The 16,555-nt window shown below is 63.1% G+C and overlaps 2 protein-coding genes across 5 annotated transcripts in view; one reads left to right on the forward strand and one right to left on the reverse strand.

The window, feature by feature from the left end:
• Nucleotides 1–15,733, forward strand: PLCD3 (phospholipase C delta 3). 4 transcript variants are annotated; one of them, XM_082779309.1, is made up of 16 exons: nt 1–143; nt 1,869–2,027; nt 2,998–3,226; nt 3,318–3,447; nt 3,945–4,170; nt 5,035–5,236; nt 5,319–5,463; nt 5,562–5,714; nt 5,790–5,972; nt 6,053–6,079; nt 6,590–6,749; nt 7,214–7,330; nt 7,429–7,577; nt 7,947–8,082; nt 8,775–8,924; nt 9,006–9,706. In XM_082779309.1, the coding sequence occupies exons 1-16, from the start codon at nt 41–43 to the stop codon at nt 9,092–9,094; spliced, it is 2,358 nt and encodes a 785-aa protein (XP_082635435.1). In that variant the 5' UTR covers nt 1–40; the 3' UTR covers nt 9,095–9,706. The 4 variants fall into 4 exon arrangements, with proteins under 4 accessions (XP_082635435.1, XP_082635434.1, XP_082635437.1 ...); XM_082779308.1 differs by having other exon boundaries at nt 5,787–5,972; nt 9,006–9,705; XM_082779310.1 differs by lacking the exon at nt 1–143 and adding an exon at nt 546–1,105 and having other exon boundaries at nt 5,787–5,972; nt 9,006–9,705.
• Nucleotides 11,369–16,555, reverse strand: part of NMT1 (N-myristoyltransferase 1) — a 17,976-nt gene continuing 12,789 nt past the window's right edge. The window contains exons 7-12 of the mRNA XM_082779312.1: nt 16,280–16,450; nt 15,747–15,855; nt 14,590–14,760; nt 14,186–14,353; nt 13,541–13,678; nt 11,369–11,721 (exon numbers count right to left, since the gene is read on the reverse strand). Coding sequence (XP_082635438.1) covers nt 11,701–11,721; nt 13,541–13,678; nt 14,186–14,353; nt 14,590–14,760; nt 15,747–15,855; nt 16,280–16,450 — 778 coding nt within the window. The 3' untranslated portion in view covers nt 11,369–11,700. The remainder of the gene's footprint in view (nt 11,722–13,540; nt 13,679–14,185; nt 14,354–14,589; nt 14,761–15,746; nt 15,856–16,279; nt 16,451–16,555) is intronic.

The following is a 16,555-nucleotide window of genomic DNA, read 5'->3' on the forward strand; positions in this document are numbered from 1 at the left end:
CCGGGGGCCCGGCGGACACCGGCAGCACCGGGCCCTCGCCATGATCTGCGGGCGGAGGGCGCGTCCCGGCCCCGAGCAGCCCCGGCCCCCCCCGGACGGGGCCGGTGGCCCCCGCCGAGCCGGCAGAGCCTTCAGGAAGATGGGTGAGGGCCGGGGGGGGCAGCGGGGGAGGGTCCCGTACTGTCCCGTACTGTCCCGTTATCCCCCCTACCCCCCGCGGCAGCGAGGGTCCCCGGTTGGGCGGTGTCCCCAAAGGTGGGCGAGGTCCCCGCGGTGGGGGGGGTCACCGTGATTTTGGGGTCCCCGCGGTCGGAGGCTCCCCATTGCCAGGGGTGTCCCCATGGCTGGGGGGGTCCCTATTGCCGGGGGGGGTCCCCACTGCAAGCAGAAGGGGACAGAGCCCTCGTCACCCCCGTGCCACCCCCTCTGGGTGACCAGTGCCTGTCCCGTGGGACACAGGGGGACAATGGGCTGGGGGCTTGGGGTGGCGGCAGGGGGCTGGGTATGGCCCCACATGGGGGGGGGGTCCTGGTTTGGGTCTTGTCGCGGGTGTCGGGGCAGGAGCTTGGCTCCAGTGGCTTCAGGCGCGTGTCCGTGCGTCCTGGTGCCCGGCTGTCTGGGTGTCCCTGCATCAGTGCACCCGTCCGTCCGTCCGTCCATGCGTCCGTGTGTCCTCGCATGGCTGCACCTGTATGTGCAGGCGTCCCTGCAGCCCTACAGCCTGCAGCCCTGCCCGTCTGTATGTCCCCGCACCCACACGTCCTCCCACGGCGTGGTCAGCTCCTGGCCCCCGGCTGTGGCTCATGTGCGGGCTGCCGCTGCCAGGCGAGGACGTGGCCCGATGGGGACAGGGACAGATCCCCCAGGAGGTGTCACAGGAGGTGGTGGCAGCGATGGTGGCCGTGTCCCCGAGGCTGTGGCCAGCTCAGGGACCCGAAACTGCCGTTTCCCACCCCAGGAGGAGCATTCCTGAAGGGCGCGGGGGCACAGTCACTGGGGCCGTTCTCCAAGAATGGTTGCAAAAAAACCCAACAAAACAACTGAAAAAAAAAAAAAAAGGAGGAGGAAATAACTTTCATGGAGAATGGACGGAAAAGTCCTGGTGGTGAGGCTGTGGGTGTGCAGGTCCCCCGAGGCCACCCCGTCATTGTGCCCAGCCTGGTCACAGCCCCGTCCGGGCAGGGACCGTCACCGCCACGTGGTCCCCGCCAGCCCCGGGGGCGCGGTTGGGGCTGCAGGGGACGGGTGAGGGCCCGCCTGCTGCCAGCAATCCCACACCGGATTTGGGCGGCTTTGCTGGGATCCAGCAGCCCTGGCCCGAGGGCTGGGCTCCGTGACCGCTGCCGTGCCCTGTCCCGGCCCTGCAGTGCCCAAATTGGGCTGATGGCAGTGGCTTGTCACATCCCGTCCCGTCCTGTCCTGTCCCGTCCCGTCCTGTCCTGTCCTGTCCCAGCCTGTCCCATCCTGTCCAGTCCCGTCCCAGCCCAGCCCAGCCCATCTGTCCTGCCCTATACTACTCCATCCCATCCTGTCATATATGTTCCATCCACCCTTTTCTATCCCATCCAAACTGTCCCATCTTGTCCTGTCATGTCCTATCTGTATTGTAACATCCTGTCATGTATGTCCCATTCCATCCCAAACCGTTGTCCTGTCCTGTCCATCTTGTTGTGTCATGTCCCGTGCCATCCCATCCCATCCCATCCCATCCCATCCCATCCCATCCCATCCCATCCCATCCCATCCCCTCGTGTGCCCTGCACCGTGCACGTACCCACACTCTAATGCGCACAGAGCCCCCCCCCATTCCCACCCGGTGCCCCCGGTGCCCCCACCCCGGTGCACCCATGGGGCCGGTCCCCTCACAGGGCTGACGGAGGATGAGGACATCCAGCTGATGCTGCGGGGCTCGCTGCTGCGCAAGGTGAAGTCGCGGCGGGCGAAGGAGCGGCTGTACCGCCTGCAGGAGGACGGCATGACCGTCTGGTTCGAGCGGCGCTTCAGGCGCGCCCCCTCCAAGCAGATCTGTAGGTGCTGGCGCTGGGGGGGGCGTCCCCAGGGTCCCCGGGCTGGGTCCTGCTGGCCTCGAATTGCAGGGAGCGGTGGGGAGGGGGGCAGAGCCCCAGCCCACGTGGGTGTGGGTGGGAGCCGGGATCTGGACCCCAACTCAGCCACGGCCCCCCCCTCCTTGAGCTTGCTTTGCCCCCAGCCATGGACCAGTGCCTCCCAGTACATCCCATTCCACCCAGTGCATCCCAGTGCCTTCCAGTACATCTCAATGCATTCCAGTGTGTCCCAGTGCACCCAGTGTATCCCATTGCCTCGCAGTGTACCCATTGCCTCCCAGGGCATCCCATTACATCCCCGTGCATCCCAGTGCACCCCCTTGTGACCCAGTGCACCCGGTGTATCCCATTGCCTCTCAGTACATCCCATCACATCCCAGTGCACCCAGTTTCTTCCACTGTGCCCATTGCCTTCCACTGCCCCCAGTGCCTCCCAGTGCCCCCCAGCCGAGCCCCCAGAGCCCACTCCCTTTGCTCTCCCCCTCGGGACTGGCGCAGGGACCCGGCTCCATCCTGGCCGGGCTCTGTCCCCGCTCCCTGGCGTCACCCAGCTCTCTCCACACTCACTGGGACGTCTGCCCAGTGCTGGCACTGCTGCGAGACGGCGCCATCCCCCCGCTGGCGTCACCACCCCCATCCCCGCAGGGGACAGTGGCCTGGACCCGCTGGGCCCCGTCTCGCCTGGGATTAGTGGCTTCAGCACTGCTGCAGCGTCAGCTGCACCGAGAGCGCCCGGTCCCTGCCCACAGCACCCTGGGGAGCAGAGGGGACACCCGGCACTGCCATGGGGACACCGGGGGTGGCCGCCAGCGGGGTGCTGGGGCACGGTGGGTGGGGGAGATCCCACGGCCGTGCTGAGCCATCGGCTCGGCTGGGGACCGGTGGCCGCCTCCACACGGGGTGGGGACCGTCACAGCGCGTGTCCCCGCAGTCTCCGTGATGCACATCGAGGGCGTGCGCCAGGGCCACCAGTCGGAGGGGCTGCGCAAGTACGGCGGCTCCTTCCCCGAGCGGCACTGCTTCACCATCGTCTTCAAGGGCAAGCGCAAGAACCTCGACCTGGCGGCGCGGGGCGAGGAGGACGCCCAGCACTGGGTGCAGGGGCTCACCAAGCTGATGGCGCGGCTGCAGGCCATGAACCAGCGGGAGAAGCTCGACCAGTATCCTCTGTGGGACAGCGGGGCACGGTGTGGGGACAGCCCACGGACAGCCCGGGGCTGTGGCCAGGGTGCTTTCCTTAGCACGGTGCAGCTGGATCCACGGCATCCTGCAGCGAGCCGACAAGAACAAGGACAACAAGATGTGCTTCCAGGAGGTGAAGAGCATGCTGCGGATGATCAACATCGACATGAACGACATCTACGCCTACAAGCTCTTCAAGGTACCCACCCTGTGCCCCGTCGCCCACTGTCACCTGGCTGAGGGCACCCTGGCTCCTTCCCTGCCCAATGCAGAGGACTGTCAAACTCGTGGCACCCTGAGCGCTGCCAATGTCTAGGTCCTGTCATGATGGGAGCTGTCCCCACGCTGTCCTCACATGGCTCCATTGGTCCCCAGGGTGTGACACCTCCCCAGGTGGCTCTCTGGGGACAGCAGCACCTCCCCAGGGCCCTTTACCCCTAGGGAAACTGAGGCACGGCGCTCTGCTTGGCTCCATCCTGAGCTTGGGGGGCATAGGGACTGTGGGGACACAGCAGGGATGTGACCCGCGTGCTCCAGGTGACAGAGGGCGGGGGGGGGACACAGAGGGGACACCCACTATGCATCCCCAAGCCCCCTGGCAGGTAGCCGAGACCCCCAAACTCATCACACAGACTCCCAGCCTGGGTGGGTCTGGCCGAGGGGACGGTCCCTGAGGCCGGGCCGTGGTCCCATCAGGAGTGCGACCGCTCGGGCGACGAGCGGCTGGAGGGCCGGGAGCTGGAGGAGTTCTGCCGGCGGCTGCTGCGGCGGCCGGAGCTGGAGGAGCTCTTCGGGCACTACTCGGGCGAGGACTGCGTGCTGTCGGCCGAGGAGCTGCGCGAGTTCCTGCGTGACCAGGGCGAGGAGGCCACCCTGCGCCAGGCCCGCGCCATCATCCACGCCCACGAGCTCAACGAGAAGGGTAGGGACGGGGATGTCCCACGATGAGGACGGCAAGCTTGGCGGGTGGCCTGGGTGTGGAGCAAAAGGGGTGGCAGCTCATGGGGGGGACGTGGTGGTGTCCCCCAGGTGAGCACAAGGCTCTCCAGGGCTGGGGTGCGTGGCTCTGTGTCCCTCTGGTCCTTCCCTTGTGGTGGCACCGGGTGGCAGTGCGCCAACACATACGGGTGGAGGTGGACACCAAAGGGACCTCCACGTCCTTAGTGCCATAGTGCCGGTCCCACAGAGAATGTGGCACAGCACAGGGACGGGGGACAGCAGGGCGGGGACAGTCGTCTCCATGTCACCAGCAGGACATGGGACATCTGAGTGGAGGTGGGACATCAAGGGGACCTCCACATCCCCTGGGTGTATGACGCCAGGTGGGCATGGTGCTATCAGGACAGGGGACATCTGGGTGGACACAAAACCTCCATTTCCTATGGGAGCTGAGATGCCAGCCCCAGGGTGGATGTGGCGCTGCCTGGGGCTATTGGGCAGCGATGGGACACCAAGGGGACATTTGTGTCCTCTGGGTACTGCAGTACGAGGCCTGGGGGTGCTATCAAAATGGGGGACGTTGGGGTGGGGACAGGGAACTTCCATATCTTGTGGGTGCCACCATGCCAGGTCCAGGGTGGTCGAGGCAGAGGCGGATGGAGGACATCAGGGTGGGCATGGCACACCCAAGGAGACTCGCATGTTCCCTGGGTGCCACAGCACCGGGCCTGGGGTGAACATGGCACTGCCAGGAGACAGGGGACACCCACATGGGGACAATGCATGCGGGGCCACCCTGCCGGCTGCATGCCAGCCCTCTGCGACTCCCCTCTGCTGCGTCCCTCAGCCAGGCAGCAGGACCTGATGATGCTGGACGGCTTCATGATGTACCTGCTCTCGGCCGCCGGTGACATCCTCAACCAGGAGCACACCAAGGTGCACCAGGACATGAGCCAGCCCCTGTGCCACTACTTCATCTCCTCCTCCCACAACACCTACCTGACCCACAACCAGATCGGCGGCACCAGCAGCACCGAAGCCTACGTCAGGTGGGTGCCGTGAGGTGCCCGTGGGCACGGCGGGGTCGCTGCGGGTGGCGCAGGGACTCACCTGGCGGCGGCGCGGTGGCAGGGCGTTGATGACGGGCTGCCGCTGCGTGGAGCTGGACTGCTGGGAAGGTGCCGACGGGGAGCCCATCATCTACCACGGCCACACGCTCACCTCCAAAATCCTCTTCCGCGATGTCATCGAGAGCATCCGCGATTACGCCTTCAAGGTGAGGCCGGCGCTGGTAGCCCCGGGGTGGGTGCTGGGTGCCGGGTGCTCAGCGCTGCCTGTCCCTGTCCCTGTTCCCATCCCTGTTCCCGTCCCCAGCGATCGCCCTACCCCGTCATCCTCTCCCTGGAGAACCACTGCGGGCTGGAGCAGCAGGCCACCATGGCCCGGCACATGAAGGCCATCCTTGGGGACATGCTGCTAACGCAGCCGCTGGACGGGCAGGACCCCGACAACCTCCCGTCCCCAGAGGTGAGGCCACCCCGCCTGCCGCCGCATCCCCGTGTCCCCGGCCCGCCCTGAGCTCGGCCCTTTGTCCTGCAGCAGCTGAAGGGGAAGGTCCTGGTGAAGGGCAAGAAGCTGCCAGAGCCGTGGGGTGAGCCCCGGGGTGTCACCGCCACCCCCGACCCTGAGGAAGAGGAGGAAGAGGAGGAGAAGAAAGAAGAGGAGGAGGAAGTGGAGGAAGAAGAGGAGGAGGAGGAGAGGCTGCAGGAGAGAAGCAGCCAGCGGGTAAGGGGCTCTCCTGGGGCTGTGCTGGGCAGGTGAGCACTGCGGTGTCCCCAGCACAGCCTCGCTCTCTCCTCTTCCAGTCGCTGCAGGAGATCCAACCGCTGCAGGTGGGTTGGGTGCTGGAGGCGGGTGGGGGCCACGGGGGGCGAGCGGCTGTCACTGCCCAGCTTGGGGAACCCCCGGTGGTGCCTCTCTTGCCCTGTGGGGTCTGGTGCTCAATTTCTGGGATGTTCTTGGGAACACCATGGCCTTGGGTCTTCATCACCTTGGGGCGTCCATCACCTCGCAGTCTCCATTGCCTTGGGGAGGGTTCTCCATTGCCTTGGTTTTCCATCACCTCGTGGTCTCCACCACCTTGAGGTCTGCATCACCTCAAGTTCCCCGTTGCTTTGGGCTGTCCATCACCTCAGGTTCTCCATCTCCTTGGGGTCTCTGATATATTGGCTTGTCCATCGCTTTGGGGTCTCCATCGCCTTGGAGGTCTCTGATGCCTCAGGTTCTCCATCACTGTGGTAGCCTCCATAGCCTTTTTGGTCTCAGCGCCAGCGGTGTGGGGGCTCTGAGGACCCTCAGGCAGGTGGCTGCTGGTGGCCCTGATGCCACGGTGGCTCCTGCAGGCCAAGGACGCGTCGCAGGTGGCCCCAGAGCTGTCGGCGGTGGTGGTGTACTGCCAGGCCGTGCCCTTCCCTGGCCTGGCCCAGGCCCTGCAACACCCCCGGCCCTGCGAGATGTCCTCCTTCAGCGAGAGGAAGGCCCGGAGGCTCATCAAGGAGGCTGGTGAGGGCAGCAAGATGGGGACGGGGATGGGGACAGGGACATGGACGGAGCCACACCAGGACACGGGTCAGGGCTGGACCCGGTGGGGATGCTCTGGGCCCTGCCATTGAGGTGGCTTCTTGGGTTGGGGACACACCGGCCACAGCCAGCTCAGGACTGGTGGGGCTGGGGGCTCTGGTTTGAAGGTCAGAGCTTGGGATGTGACATTGGGGGAGTATCTGGGGCCAGGGCCTGGGCTTTGGGCTCAGGCTCAGGGCCTGGGGTCTGCAGCCAAGGTCCAGGGTCAGGATCCGTGTTCAAGGTCTGAGGTTGGGGTCAGGTTTTGGGGTCCAGGCCAAGATTTGAGGTCTGCGCCCAGCTGGCTGGGCAGGGTCTGCGAGCGTCCCCTGGCACAGGGGTGTGGGCAGGACGCGTGGCACCCATGGGTGCTGCGGCCCCTGCCCTGCTCAGCTGGTGCCCTCCAGGCCCGGCGTTCGTGCGCTACAACGCCCGGCAGCTCAGCCGCGTCTACCCGCTGGGGCTGAAGATGAACTCCTCCAACTACAACCCCCAGGAGATGTGGAACGCCGGCTGCCAGCTGGGTGAGCCCCCAGAACCCTTGGGCACCCCCAAACCTGCACCCCTGGGCCCAGCATCCAGCGTGATGCCCCTGTCCCCGTCCTCGTCCCTGTCCCCGCAGTGGCTCTCAACTTCCAGACGCCGGGCTACGAGATGGACCTGAACGCCGGGCGCTTCCTGGGCAATGGGTGCTGTGGCTACGTGCTGAAGCCCCCCTTCCTGCGCAGCCCCCACGTCGAGGGCCCCCGCTGCCTCGTGCTGCACATCAGGGTGAGCGTCCCCCCCTCCTGCCAGCGTGGGTGCCACCTGCAGCCCCGCTGGGTGACACCAATGCCAACCCCATGCCCAGCCAGGCGCTTCCCAGCTCCCTTCTCCTGGGTGACACCAACCCCATGCCCAGCCAGGTGCCACCCACCTCTCTTCTGGGGACACTGGTGCTGTCCTTGCATCTCTCTGAGAACCACCCACATCCCTGCCCCTGCGTGGCGCTGACCCCATCCCAATGCCCACCCAGGTGCTGCCCATCTCCTGGGGGACACCAGCCCTGTCCCCGCTCCCAGCCATGTGCCACCCTTGTCCCTTCCCCCGAGGCCACCGTCCCTGCCATGCCGCCAGCCCCCTGCACCCTCTGGCCCGCAGGTCATCACGGCCCAGCAGCTGCCCAAGCTGAACCAGGAGAAGCGCAGCTCCATCGTGGACCCCTTCGTGCGGGTGGAGATCCACGGTGTGCCGGCCGACTGCAGCAAGCAGCAAACCGGCTACAGGAGCAACAACGGTGAGCACGGCCGGGCCCCGGGGCACCCAGGGGTGGGGGGTCCTCCATGGCCCAGAGGTCCTCTGTGCGCCCCAGGCTGAGCTGGTACCCAGGGCATCCCAGTCCTCCCAGTTCTGCTTCCTCCTCCTGTCCAGTATACTCCAGTCTGGTCCCGGTGTCACTCCCATTTCCATCAGCACTGCCTTGCTGGTCTCTCTTGTCATCCCCATCCCACCCAGTACAGCTCAGCCTGCTCCCGGTATGGCCCCCCCTTCCTGCCACTATACCCCAGCCTATCCCCATTGTCACCAACGTTCCCCCCGTGTACCTCAGCCTGCTCCCAGTGTCACCATCACTCCCCCAGTATACCCCAGCCTGGCCCAAATGTCAGTCCCATTCCCCTGGTATACCGCAGCCCAGTCCCAGTGTCACCATCATTCCCTCCAGTACGCGCCAGCCTGCTCCCATTGTGATCCCATTCCACCCAGTATATCCCAGCATGAACCCCATTCCTTCCAGTATACCCCAGCATACCACCCCCAGTGCCTCCCCCATTCCCTCACTCCCCCCACACCCCACCCTGGGGTGACACCCGAGCCACCAAAGACCCAAACCCAGTTGGGGCGAGCACGGCGGCGGCGTGACGAGCTGGTCCCGTGCCCGGGGTGGCCGTTGGCCGCGGTGGCCGTGCCCACCCTGACACGGTGCCACAGGCTTCAACCCACGCTGGGAGGAGACGCTGACCTTCCAGCTGCAGGCGCCCGAGCTGGCGCTGGTGCGCTTCGTGGTGGAGGACCACGACAGCACCTCCTGCAACGACTTCGTGGGGCAGTTCACCCTGCCCCTGGCCAGCATGCGGGAAGGTGGGTGGGCGCCCGCGCCCCGCTGCTGGGCTTTGGGGGGAACGGCCCCGCGCCCCCCGCTCAGCCCAGCTCTGTCCCCAGGGTATCGCCACATCCACCTGCTCTCCAAGGACGGGGCGTCCCTGTCCCCCGCCACGCTCTTCGTGCACGTTAAATGCAAGCGCCACTGAGGTCCCCGTGGCTGCGGTGAGGGGGGACGCCACGTCCCCAGCCCATGCTGCACGTGGGGTCGAGGTGCCCCTGTGTGGGGCTGGGCACCCGCCCGCGCCGTGGATGCCCCGCTCCCTGCACGGGGCACGGAGACAGGCTGGGGACACCGCTCGCCCATGTGTGGGACAGGGTGCCAGCTGGGCAGGGTGCCAGCAGGGCGGGTTGGGGTCCCTGTGGGATTCGGGGACCCTGTTTGGGTCCCATGGTGCCACCCCATCTGCACACCCTGCTCTTCCCGTCATGGGGACAGGGACACTGTGACAGCCAGGACAGGGTGGCCAGGCCACCACCAGCCCAGCACGGCTCTGGGGGCACGAAGAGTGACAGCAACCCCCCCGCAAACATCACCAGCCCCAGCCATGCTTGATCCTGGCCCCTTGGGCTGTGGGGGTGGTGCCTGCCACCACGAGGTCCCCAAGGGGACCCTGACACTGCCACCACAGCCGTGGTACTGAGCCTCTGCTTGGCTCAGCGACGAACACAGGGCCGGCTGCGTTCGGATCTGTGCTCGAGTACTGGCGATGGGCAGAGATCGATACCCGGCTGTCAAGCGAGTCGAATAAAGGTTTATTTTAACAGAGCCTGCCCGGCGTCCTTGTCACCTGCTGGCATCTGCAAGGGTGGCTTTGGTGGCCATGGGCAGCAGGAGGAGATGGTGGGAGCCCCCTTTTCTGATGTCCTCCCAACTAGGAGCTGGTTGGAGCCAGGTTTCGCTCGCCCCATGGTCCCACAGCCCCCAAAAGCCCCATGGCTCCTGGCTCCACTGCCCTCATGGTTGGTGTCCCCCTGTCACCACTGTGGGGTGGCCCCCAGCTCTGTGGGGAGCAGGAGGGGACTCAGAGGTGCTTGCATAGGCGACAGGACCCTGTGCACCGGGCTGCAGCAGTGCTGGCAGCAGGGGCATGGTGGCTCCTGGTCCACCACTGAAGCCAAATCGGCCCAGGCTGGGGTAGGCAAACAGATGCCCATGGGGCAGGGACGTGCCATGGGGCACAAGAGCCACAGCGCGCAGGGGGACAAGGACACTGGGAGTGCATAGATGGGCGTTGGCTTTGCGTGCAGCTTTGGAAACCTTTGGCATGGAGATCAAGAGCATCTCGGAGCGATGGAAACAGGCGAGCTGACAGTACCGGGGAGCAGAGACAAACCACAAGGGCTGCACCATCGTGCTGTGGTGACAGCGCAGCCCCCTCTGGCTACCAGCAGCATGGGGACAGGCAGCCTACCCTGCTCCTTCCCCACGCTGAGTCCCAGTGCCTGCAGCATTTCCTGGAAGAGGCAGCGCTGAGCTTCGCAGCAGGGCTGGGGTTTGCAGCAAGCTTCTCAGGGGTTGGTTTTCAAAGATGTCTTACGGTCTAGAGGGTTTCCATGGAAGAAAATGTTCCCTTCACCTCTGAGGCTCCCGCAGCACACAATGATGAGCCTGGTGGAAGAGGCACTGGGGTGGTTGGAGAGGCTGACCCCCCAGGGAAGGCTGATGGCACGTCACAGGGCAATCAGTGGCATGCGCGTTGCATTTCAGCGATTCAGAAAACCAGCGTGGACAGCACAGCAGCCGAGCGGGGCACCTCGAGGTGCGGCAGAGGAGATGCAGCAGGCACCATGCGGCCCTGGTGCCACCTGGGGCAGCAGAGGGGGAGCACCCCGGAGTTCGAGCAGAGCTGGGTGCACAGGACATGCTCCGAGAGTGGCAAGGATCCGGGTCCCCCAGGTCTTTGGGAGTTGCTGCTTCTCCGTTTAGCACTTGCCCCATTGAGCAGAGAGGTTTTGAGTCTCCAAGGCTGGGGAGAAGGGACAAGGCATTGCTTGCACAAATAGCCCTTAAAAACAAATATCGAGGTGCTCCCAGGACTGCAGGGAGGGACGGCACCATCCTCCCTTTCCATGCACTTGCGGCAGAGCTGGGCCAGCAAGGACCGAGTTAAACAGAGGAGGGAGCAGATGGAGACGGCCGAGCACGGGGACAGAGCCGCAGGAGAGCGCTGCAGCCCTGCCACGGCACCGCGCCGATACCAGCCCAGTGCTCCGCCGTGTCGGTGCTGAAGCGGTGGCAGCGCTTCAGGAGGAAACACCTCGCTCATCTGCTGGGGCGGGACGCGCACAGCTCTGCGCAGGGAAAAGCCCGGCACGCCAAGCATCTACCTCCATCAGCCCGGCTTCTCGTCGAGAAAAGTCACGGTCCAGCGACCAGGTGGTGACCTTCAGCAGATGAATGCGCTCGTGTCAGTTTGGAACAGGAAAGATTTAAAATATATATAATATATACTTTTATTATTCACCCGTTAACTCCATTATATGCCAATCATGAGCTAGTTTCAGCAGTTACATTCCCTTGATCACGTCTTTACGAGGATGCAATTAAATCAAAACAAAGGAGACCACTGCCGGCGCTGGGGGAGCCGTGGCCGGCGCTGCGTGATGCAGTCGTTAAAATCAGCCGGTGTCTGCGTGGCTGGCTCGCTCCCACCGCTCCGCACGCGGCTCCGGTTTTGGCAGAAGCAGCGAGGGCAGCCCCTCTGCTGGGCCAGGCTCCTCCGCGGCGCTGCGCTCTCCTCGTCGGGTTCGCTTACTGCAACACCAGTCCGACCTGCGGAGCCAACGGAGGAGACGCGGGTCAGGCAGCGCCCGAGCACGAGTGGCTGCAGCCCCACACCCGGCTCCGGTCGGATGCAGCTCCCTCGCCACGCCTGCTGGGGGGCTCTGCTCCGTTCGCTACCAGCGCTAGGAGATTTGAGACCAATGAGAGCTGCAGGCAGCTCCCTGCTGGCTAGCCGAGCATGCTGTGTGCACACAGTCCCTCAGATCTGGGGAGGTGACCAAGGCCTGGGGTCTGCCCCAGCTCCGCAGCTCACAGCTGCATGACAAGCCTGGATGCTCTGCGAGAGCGAGGACAGCAGAGAGCTGTACAAAGCACAGAGCTCCAGGGCTCCAGCAGCTGGGGTGATTTGATTTGCTAGTCAAGGTTATCTCTAAGCTAATAACAATAGATTTGGGAGAAGCTGCTTCCTGACAGGTCCCCCTGCAGGCAGCTGGCACGCTGGGCGCTCCCTGGCCGCCGCAGGACGGATGAGCTGGTGGCTGTCCCAGGGATGTGCCTGCAGCGCAGGGTCGGGCTCAGACCCAGGCTCCAAACCCATCAGCGCTCTCGGCGAGGGGAGGAGTTGCTTAAGCCTCCCAGCAACCTCTGAGAGCTCTTCAGAAGGCTCAGTGACAGAGCAAAGCTGCTTTGAAGAGCGTGGATTTGTAACCTGCGGGTGCTGCGTGACTCAGAACCGCTGGGACAGCAACCCAGACGCCTCAGCTGGAGAAGGCCACAGAAATACTTAATTCCAGGCATTAGTCAACCTGTCGGACCTCACACCTCTGGCTACCTGTCTGCAGGGCTCTCCTGCTTTCTGCATGACATAGACAGAAACTGGCTTCACCAACTCTCCCAGAGAGTGCCAGCAGTATTCGCCTGCTGTCGCGATGCAGCACGGACACGAGTGCTGCAGCTGCTGGCTTTCAAGCTCCAGCCTCTCCACAGCTGTGAATGGGACAGATGCTGAGCCACAATGCCTTCAGGGTGGAGATGCTGCCTAAAATGGCCCAGAGCAGCCATGAAGTCTACGGACAGAGCTACAAGCACCTGCAAGTGCTCAGAGTGGCGGGGCGGGGAGCAGGCTGCTGGCCGTGGGGGCAGTGCAGCACCCACGCTGTGGGTGCCACGCTTGCAGAGCCCCCATCATCGTGGGGTCCCTCACAGTGCAACCCGACGGCCCTTGGGAGCGCCTGTTCCCTCCAGGGGGCTCTTGTTCGTTGTGTCCCTCCGTGCCATGGCAGACACTGACACACAGGCTGCAGGAGGACACCCAGCCCTGCATGGGCTCAGGGGCACAGCAACCACCTGCAGGCTATGGAGAAGTGACTGCTGCAACCACTGGTGTTACATCTGTGAACCTGCAGCCCTTTGCCCCTTCACAGCCTTAGCTCCCTGTTTCCTCTCTGTACCTTGCCTCCTTGTACAGAGGTCACCAGCGCAGATGTGTGTGGGGTTAAGGACCCTGAACCACTCCGGGGCTGCACCAGTGCAAACGTAAAATGGGCCTGGGGAGATGGGTGCTCTTCTCCAGGGCCACCCCGGTGCAGACACACTGGGGACGGTGGAGAGGAGCACGTGGTGTCATGGGATTCATGTTACTGAGTGCAGCTTTGCAGCAGACAGCAGCTGGCCTGGGAGCGGGCGTGTGTGAGGGCAAACCCTTGTGCTCGCACGGCAAGGATGTGGCAGCCCGCGGGCAGGATCCCAAGGATCCCTGCAAGGCGAAGAGGCAGTGCCCAGCACCGGCAGCCTGTTCATCTCCCTGGGGGCTCCGTGGGGATGAGACCCCGTCCCGCATGCTTGCCGGACCCCACAAGGCTCTCACCTTCTCTGGTGCCATGCTGGGACACTTCCAATTGTACAGGTAATACTGCAGGTTCCCGTCCCCGATCCCAAACTTCAGCTTCTCCAGGAAGGTTTTGTTTTCCATGAGATCCAGTGCATTGAAGACGTCGAATCCTTTCTGCAGAGGCAAGACAAGGCCATCAGCCCCACCTGCTTACACGCTGGGCAGCCTTCCTCCTCTGTGCGTGCTGCCTGCCCCCTCTCTGGCCCAGCTCTGCGCCCCCAGAAGGAGGGAGTGAGGGTGCTGGGGATGAACATGGCACTGGTGTTCCAAGTTATATCTGTACCTATTGCCATATGTCTGTAGATATCAGACATACTGTACGTATCTGTAGGTAACATGGCAATATTGTTTGCTCTAAGAACCGAGTGGGCACCCTGAGCTCAGCTCAGCGCCACCTTTGTGCCCTGACCTCACAGGCTCAGGCTGTTTGGGTTGCAGACATTGCAGGATTTGGCTTTGCACAGCCCTGGGGGGGACGTACAAGCCCTACCCCACTGCCAGCCCTCCCCACAAACCCAGGAGCAGCCAGGCGATAGGAAATGCTCGTGGGGAGCTGCCCAGTGCTCCACGGCCCCGCTCCCAACCTGCCCGGCCCCACCACGCTGCTCCGCCAGCGCTCACCGACTTTGCGAGGATGAGAGCATCGCTCATGAGGTCAATGAGAGGCGTCTTGGTGTGAACGTTGTAGAAGGAGTAAGCAGCTTTCAGACTCTTGTGAGTTGGGTGGTTCATGATGGTGGAGGGCAGCGTGTAGAAGCTCAGGAAGTCCGTCACCTCCCCTTGGGCGCTCTAAAAACCAAAAGTGACACCTCTGTGACACCGCAGCCCCTCAGAGGCACATTAAAGCCTGCTTAGAGCCTCTGAGGGGCTTTGCCAGTGTCATTGTGCACATGCCAGTGCCACCAAGAGCTCCCTGCGAGCAGGCTCGGGGCAGCCCAGGATGGAAAGGCACCACCCTGCAGCAGCTCCCACGTCCCAGCGTCCTCCCAGAACCTCCCCCCCCGGTCTTGTTCCTGCTCCCTCACCTCTACCACAAAGGTGTCGATGATGTTCTCCTGAGGTAAGAACCAGTGCTCCACCTCCTCTCGGCTCATGATGGGTGTCAGGTGGAAATGCTTCAGGTACTCGGTCAGCAGCTTGTGCACTGCAGAGATATCTTTGTGCTCCATTGGCCGCAAGCCGGGAGTCTTGGGAGTCTACAAGAAGCGGGACAAATCATTTGCACTGCTTGTAAGGTGGCTTTTCCCTCCCCAGGACTCTCAGCTGCCTCAGACAAGCAGCACGGAGCTGCTCTGTGCTGAGATCAGCCCACCTGCAGTCCCACAGCCCCTGCCGAGCCCTCTCCCTCCAGGCACTAATGACACAAGATCCCTGCTTTCCTCCAGGTCTCTGCTCCCGAGCACAGTGGGGACGGGCTGGGAGAGGTGCCCCGGGCATGGCAGGGTGCTGCACGGAGCTGCCGTTATTTCCCGTTTGACTCAATTCCTGCTCTAGGGTTGGGATTGCTCAGTGAAGCCCAAGTGAAGCGGCACAGACTGTTTCTGGGTCTGGGTTCGTGCACAAAAAGTAGCCACAAAACAGCAGCTGCTGCCTGTGCTGACACGGGAGGCAGCAGACAGGAGCCATGTGCTGCCCAGCGCTAAACCAGCGTTCTCCAAATGAGGCGAGCAGCTCCGACCGACAGAAGGAAGCAAACAAGGTCAGGGAAGGTGGTGGCAATTTTAATGCTTTGTTTTTCTTTTCTCCCATATCCAGCTGGTGAACTTCCCCAGCAGGACAACTGCAGTGACAGAACCGATCAGTTTGACTGAAGAATGAGGGACTAACCCAATTCAAGGTCACTCTGGGGCTGTGTTTGGACAGATGAAGGCTGTCATATCTGCATTCTTGTTTTACTAGGACGACAGGGTATGACTCACCATGAAATAAAAGATCACAGGGTCCTCTAGTTGCAAGAATTTGCCCTTAAAATGCAGGTACCAAGGCAAGATAAATAAAAATTAAATAAAGCCCAGTGGCTTGACAAAGCCATTTACTACATGAAAGAAACCCCAGTTCTCCAGGAAGAGGGCTGAACCTCAGCTGAGGTGGTTGTGTGCCTGATTCAGAGCCTCATCCCTTGCTCAGCAAGGAGAAACTCACGAGCTCTGCCTCCGCAGCTCACAGCCCTGCTGCCACCCACCTCGGGCAACCGGTAAAGCTTCATGGTACGTTGCATAGTCATGTTCCTGCTCAGGTGGGAGAATTTGACCTCGATGAGTTTCCGAGGGTTCAGGGAGCGGTGCCAGTACCTGCAGAAACACACTCGCTGTGGGAGACTTGTTCTTGGACAGCAGCAGGCTGCAAGAGCACAAGGTTCTCGTAGCTGCCATCAGAGGGCAAGCGAGAACGTTGCAACAGCTCACCGAGGGGCTCTCACAGGCCAGGAGCTCCCGCAGAGCAAAACCAGGGCGGCCTGAAGAGCATGTGCTACAGACTCTGCTGCCTTGTGATAAATGAGCAGCTTAAGCAAAGCTGCTGGACTTAATCCCTGAAGGGCACCACGGGGAGGAGAAACCTGGGCTGGAGTTGATCTGTCCTGCCCTGGGGAATCCCGCACCTGTAAGCGCAGCCGTCCTGGCGCTCTGCAACATGCCACGGAGGGATCCCAGCACGGGAAGGTCTGCAGAGGTTTTCGCTAGCCCTAAATCTTTTTGGAGAACTGAAGACACTCACCTGCAAGTCCCCACAGGCTTCGGCAGCACCACTCCCGCAGTGTAAACAGCCTGAAATATTCCCTCCAGATGAACCCGCCGCGTGATCTCACGGATCAGAACTGGAGCCACTCGTTTTGAGCGCAACTTTTTGTGGACGCACAGGAAGTTTATCTCCACCATCTTCTTCTCTCTTGGGAAAGAAACAACGCATAGCATGAAACCCAACTGTCCTGACCTGGGAGGATCAGCCCAACGCCCTGGGCAATTTACTTCCAGCCTCTTCAAGGCACAGAGG

The sequence above is a fragment of the Aythya marila genome, assembly GCF_965140915.1.
Source record: "Aythya marila genome assembly, chromosome: 25".
In the NCBI taxonomy this organism is placed as follows: domain Eukaryota; kingdom Metazoa; phylum Chordata; class Aves; order Anseriformes; family Anatidae; genus Aythya; species Aythya marila.

What these genes read in the sequence shown, in the direction of transcription:
- PLCD3 (XM_082779308.1), top strand. Translation starts at nt 41, where the DNA reads ATGATCTGCGGGCGGAGGGCGCGTCCCGGCCCCGAGCAGCCCCGGCCC. An exon ending in CCACGAGCTCAACGAGAAGG is followed by an intron (nt 4,171 to 5,034) that starts GTAGGGACGGGG and finishes TGCGTCCCTCAG; the next exon opens with CCAGGCAGCAGGACCTGATG. An exon ending in CCTGGCCAGCATGCGGGAAG is followed by an intron (nt 8,925 to 9,005) that starts GTGGGTGGGCGC and finishes CTCTGTCCCCAG; the next exon opens with GGTATCGCCACATCCACCTG.